General features: G+C 59.1%; 1 protein-coding gene across 4 annotated transcripts in view; it reads left to right on the top strand.

Moving 5' to 3' along the window:
- The first annotated feature begins 308 nt into the window (after positions 1–308).
- SEZ6 (seizure related 6 homolog) overlaps positions 309–6000 on the top strand; it is a 45094-nt gene continuing 39402 nt past the window's right edge. For all 4 annotated transcript variants that reach the window (XM_060290261.1, XM_060290260.1, XM_060290259.1 and 1 more), the window contains exon 1: positions 309–536. In XM_060290261.1, the coding sequence (XP_060146244.1) occupies positions 482–536 (55 nt within the window). In that variant the 5' untranslated portion in view covers positions 309–481. The remainder of the gene's footprint in view (positions 537–6000) is intronic.

The following is a 6000-nucleotide window of genomic DNA, read 5'->3' as shown; positions in this document are numbered from 1 at the left end:
CCAGGTCACCCTTGGCGCCTTCAGGTACCAGGATGGGGTGGGGAGAGATGGTGAGAGGGTGGCTCTCTCACGGAGAATCGGGTTAGAACCCCACCTCCTCAGCAGGCTGCTAATGGGAGAGAGGGCAGCAGGCTTGGCTGGGCGTGGGCAGCGCGGAAGGGCGGGGGCCGTGTGCCCACATTAGCAGGGAAGTCCTTCCCTTGAGCTGGCGGCGGCGCGGGAGCCGGTGCTCCCGCCGCCGGGTCTTCTGCGCCTTTGCTTGAGACTTTACGGTAAGCCGCTCCTCCCGCGCCCCCGCCCCCAGCCGGCGCGGCGATCCCCGGCGCCGACGCCAGGCGCTGGCCGTGGTGCTGATTCTGTCAGGCGCCGGCGGCGGCTGCGGCCACGCTCCCTCTCCCCGGCAGGACCCGCACCCAAGCCCCGCCGAGCTCCCAGCCCTCCCATCGCGGCCCCGACCTGGGGCGCGGCCGCTACCGGCACTATGCGCCCGGCAGACCTGCTGCTCCTGCCCTCGCTGCTGGCGCTCCTGGCTCACGGTAAGGGACCCCGGCGTCCGGCGGCAGGACTGGGCAGGAGCAGGGTCCCGGGGGTGGGAAGAGAGGACCATCCCCGCGCTAAGCTCCGCGCATCTGGCTGCCCAGCCCAGGCACCGCGCTCCGCCGGCTGCGCTGCCCCCTGCGCCGGCCGAGCCGGGCGGGGCACGGGCTCCGCGGGCGGGAAGCTGCCGCTGCTCCCGCCATTCGCACCCGGCCGAGACCTCGCCTTTAATCATCTCTCCGGATCTAATGGGATTTTTCAGCGGCAATTCATCACGCCACCCACTTCCCACATACACTCACGCGTTCACCCGCTCGCTACCTCTCCACACTCCAGGCGTCTGGGAGCGCTGGGGCGCGTGCCGGGGGGCAGAGCACAGGGCGGTGAGTCGGGACGGTCCCGTTGGCGGCCCAAGGTCCCGCCTCCGTTGTCGCCCGCCAAACTTCGTTCGACTTTGCCACCCGTTCCGGGGCCTCTCACTGCGGAGGGACGGGGCCGGATGGCGGCCGGACCCGGATTTGGGACTTCGCTCACCTCTCTCCGCCTTGGCGCTGAGTCGGGATTTAGAGTACAATTCCAGGGAGAAACTCGGGGGGTCCGGGGACCCCTATCAGGCTCCTCACTCTGCCCTGGGCTGCAACAGCTGAGGTCCTGAGATAGAGACTCTGTCCTCCCCGGAGTCCTTTCCTTGCACCCTCCATTCTTGCACACGCCCGGAGCTCTTCCTACCTCCCTGCCTGCCGTCCTGCTCGGCCCCTCCCCACCCCATGGCCGCAGACTCTTCGCAGGAGGACTGGTACCTCACCCTGCGGTCCTCGGTCCCCCGCTTGCGGTCAGATTTCCAACTTCATCGGTCCCGGGTCGAGAGAAGCTTGGCCATGGAGTGTGCAGCGAGGGAATGTTAGGGAGAGGATGGGGGTTCTGTGCCTCGGGGAAGGAAGGTTTCCAACTCTCGGCGGGACCTGCCCTGGCTCAAACAAACGCTCTCAAAACTACGGACACCCACGTCTTTCTTCCACTGCAGCCAGTGACTGGTGTGATTGCCGAAACCTTGCTTGGCGTTGGGACCCGCCATCCCTAGGAGTATGGTTCGTAGGGCATGATGTGGAGGGTGGAGAAGGTGGGAGTTTCTAACCTCTTCGCTCCATCTTTCCAGGCCTCGTTGGAGCTCAGGGCGGTGGGGCCGGGGCCAGGTTGGGCCCCTGGGCCACGGTTTTCTTCGCTCTGCGTCCCCAGAGACGTGGAAGCCCCTCTCTGAGCCTCTGGCTCTAGTCACACGCAGCCAGGTGTGCTCACTCTGCTCCCTGGCTGCCCAGACCGGGTTCTTTTGTGGCTTCAGGAACTCAGTGCCATGTGTTCCCGCTGGGGAAGAGGGAAAGAGTCCTGAACGCCCCACAGGGCCAGGGCAGGGAGAGGGGGGAGGAGAAGCTCGCATCCTGGCCCAGCTGTCCGAAAATGTCCCTGGGAGCCCGGGGCATTTCTTGTGATTGGGCCATGTCCTTGTGCTGGACAGCTCCCTTGGGGTGCAGGGCCTGTGTGTGCCTCCTGGCCTGTGGTCCGAAATCTCCTGGGTGGGTGTGTGGGTCTGTGTGTGAACGTAATCAGGGCCCAGAGTGTCCGGAGTAGTGGGTCCGAGTGTGTCTGGGCTTCAGAAGGTCTGGATGTTGCATGAGGGCTCAGCAGTGAGTGGTGTGAGGAGTGTGTAAGGCCACCAGCGTGCGGTGCAGCCTCTGCCAGAAAGCTCCCTGCAGGGCTGGAGTGAGACTGCGGGTCTCCAGGAGGATGGCTGGTGTGGCCAGGAGTCTGGGGAGCCTCGCTAGGCTTGTGGGTGTGAGCGCTGAGAAGAATCTGTTCACTCTGTGGCAGAGAGTCTGTGTGTGTCCAGCCAGTGTCCCTCCCTGACCATCCGGACCTCCCCAATGCCCACGAGACCTCTCCCCCAAGGGGCGTGTGGGATAGGGGTCTGCCTGCTTGGAAAGATCTTTATTTTCACTCCCCAAGGGAGAAGAGGAAGGAGCCTGGCAATGCCAGGCCTGAGGGGAGAAGGCCTGGACCTGGGCCAGCCCTGGCACACCCCTTCCTCCCAGCGGGGCTGCAAGGTCCCAGTCGTTTGGGTACTGAGTGGTCTCACTGGCAGGCAATGCATTTGGCCATCTCAGGGCTCCTGGGGGCTTCAGCAATGAGAAGGCGGGCCCGGAGCAGTAAAGACCTCGGCCTATGAGCCTTTGTGGCTGGCTGGTGCATCCCTCTGCCTCGTGGCCTCGAGAGGGGAGCCTCAGCTTTCCTCACATTTTGGCAGAGAGACACAGGCTTGGATGCAGCCGGAAGCAGCCCAGAAGTGGCAGGAGGCGGCATAGGTGGAGACCTCAGGGGCAGGACGAGATCGTGCTGGGCCAGGCTCAACCCCATGGGTTCAGTCCCCTATTCCCTCTGCAGCTGCGGGGGCACGATCGGCCTGAGGCTTGAGGGGCGCTATGAGCCACCGGTGGTCCTCTCAACCCACAGTTGGTACCCAGCGATCCTGCCACAAGGGGAGAGGAAAGCGGTTTGGGAGGGGCGGCGTGTGCTTGAGCCTGCTGTGTCAGTTTAATGATTTTTAATGAGCAATTACCTTTAGTCATTCTCCTAATTTCTGAATATCAATAAAGTTAATTAAACTCTGCATGTGTGAATGTGGCCTGGGGAGATTATGAAGGTGGAAGCAGCAGAAACTGGGGTGGGGTTTGGGTCTCCAGAGGTAGAGGCTGCCTCCACTGGCTGTGTGACCTTGGACCTGATGCTCCCCCTCTCTGAACTCTGATGGAGTATGTGGTGGGAAGAGTGAGGGAGGGGACAGCAAGTAGGGGTTGCTCTCTGTGCCAAGAACTGGGGGACGGTGTCTGGGAGGCAAGAAGAGGAGGAAGGCTTGGCCTCCAGGAGCCCTAGTGCTGAAAGAGTTAACAAACCAGGGCTGCCTTAACATAAAATGGTAATTGCCGTTTCCTGCAGACTCTGTGGTAGGTGCTGGAGTCTGACCGAATATTCCTGAGTCTGGGGGCTACAGCCAAAACTAGCCCCAAGCCGTTCTCCCTGTTGCCCAACCTGGCACTTTGGGGTAAGGAAGGGAGTGCTGGGCACAAGCCTCAGTGGGAGACAGTCTAGATTGCACTCAGAGCCCCAGAGGTTGACATGGCGGGCAGGAGGCTCCCCTGGCTTTCTGAGGAGACTGGAGGACCCAGAAACTGCCACGGACTGGAGGGGAAGTCTGGGTTGGCTTTTTGCCCCTCACGGGCCTAAGCTCATCAGGCTAGGCAGGCCCTGGCAGCGGTCCCAGCCTCCTCAGCAGGGTGGCAGCTTAAAATGCCTTGGAGACACCATGGGGCGCTAATGGGGATTGAGGAGACACAGGGGCTGGGTTTAATTAGAAACTGGGCTTAATTAGAGCTTCTGTGCCCCTCTCACCATGGCTGCCTGAATGGTGGGGGGCATGTCAACAAACCTCCTTCCTTAGCCCCTCCCTCCACCCAGCCCTAGGTGCCCAAGCGTGCCAGCCTCCTCCACCCTCTTTGTCCCCAACTCTCCAAGCCTTTTCAGGCGCCGTTTGCCAGGCTGGGCTCAGTTCAGGGCTGCTGCGCCCCAACCTGGGCAGAGCTGTCAGAGCTGGGTACCCCAACCCCCAAATAAGAAAGAGGCTGTGGAAAAGGGCGTATAGGTAAGGATTACTTTAGTGAAGCAACCTCTCACGTCGGATGGTTAAGAGCCTCAGGCTACCTGTCTGTCCTCAGGCATGTCTCTGTCCTCTGTGGGTCTCCACCTCCTGGAGCGTTCAAGTTTAAGGGTGCACCAAACTGGTGGTTGCCAAGCCTGGAAGCACATTAGGGCCTCCAAAGGCTGTCAAGTCATGCAGATTTCTGGGTCCCCAGCTTACTGGCCTCCTCTCAGGGAGGAAGAGCCAGGCTGTGTATGTTAGAGGCTTGGGGGCGGGGGGTTGGCGTTGAGGAGACAATGCTACCAGCCCTAGTCAGCAGCTGGGAGGTGGGGAGCAGGTACTAGGAGGTCTCCAAGACCCCTTTCACAGTAATTCCGGCAGGAAGCCAATTTGCCCAGCCAGGCCAATCAGTTCCCCAAACTATCCATGTTTTCAGCAGCTTCTGGTCTCCTGCTGTTCCTCCTGCCTGAAATTCTTTTCCCCTCCTGGGCCAACCTGGCTCACTCCATCTCATGCTTCAGGTCCCAGCTTAGTTGGCCCTTCATGCAATTCTTCTGCACATATTTATAGGACATCTACTATATGGTTTCTCAGGGGAAGCCTCACCTGACCTCCAGCCTGGGTCAGGGGATTCTTCCGTGCTCCCACCATCCCCTGGCTTTCCCCCATCAGGTTACCCATCTTGTTGGAACGTGAGCGCCTGATTGCCTGATGCTCCTTTCCAAGAGCAAGACGGAACTCAAAAACAAGGGTACCAAATCTGTTTTGCTCCGCCCCTCCATTTCAGGGCCGTTCTAGAATTCCTCTCTGGAAGAAGTTTAGGGTCAGCTGCCTGTTTAGAAAGGAGAGCTGGGTGCATGGCAGCTGGGACTGTGTCTTGAAGCTGAGTTTGCGTAGCAAGCACACTATTTTTACATAGATTGTATGTTAGGTTTTTTTCCCTCTCCTAACGGTTGGCCAATTATCCCAACTGTAAATTATAGCCTTTACTTAGTTTTTCCCTTCCACAAATTAAGCTGTCACGCTGTCAGCCTGAGGTGGCTTGGGGGTGGGGTGCTGATGGCCATTCTGAGAGGACTAAAGCCTCTCTCCTGCTGCCCTAGTGCCACCACTGCTTGGGTCCCCAGTGGCACAGAGCCTAGCACATGGCATGCATTAAATACACGTTGAATAAATTCATGAGCTGTGCAGGTAGGCAGCGGCAGAGTTAAGCCCAGAGCCTAGGCTTCTTGACTCGCTCCCACAGCATGTACCCACCACTTCTGCTGGCTGGGAGGGGGTGCCCTGCATGAACTTAAGGACTGAGACAAGGGAGGGGTAGCCCCATGTCTTCTGTCTTTATCACCTCCTCATCCATCTCAGCTTCAGACACCCTCACAGAGCTTGGAAGGACCAATATGAAACCTTGGGAGCAGCTCTGAGCCTGTCATGCCCTTGAATGAAAAGGTGGGGGTAGAGGAGTCATCCAGGACCACCACAGTTCATGTCCAGGAACCTTCCACAGCTCCGAAAAAGTGGCCCCTGCGGTGTATCCATCCCCTGGGGTACATTCATTCATCATTTCACAAACATGTTATTGAGGTATGAGGCCTGGCTCAGAACCCTCAGGGGCCAAGTCTTTCATTTTTAAGCCTTTTCTATTTTAATACAAGAGACTAGTTATCCCCACTTTACAGATAGGAAAACTGAGCTTCAGAGAGATTAAGTCACTTACCCTGGGCTTAAAGCCAATAAGTAATAAGACTACTCCAAAGTGCCTGCCCATTTTGCAAAAC

Source organism: Globicephala melas, chromosome 20, assembly GCF_963455315.2.
Source record: "Globicephala melas chromosome 20, mGloMel1.2, whole genome shotgun sequence".
Lineage (NCBI taxonomy): Eukaryota > Metazoa > Chordata > Mammalia > Artiodactyla > Delphinidae > Globicephala > Globicephala melas.
This window is presented reverse-complemented; position numbering and strand designations above follow the sequence as displayed.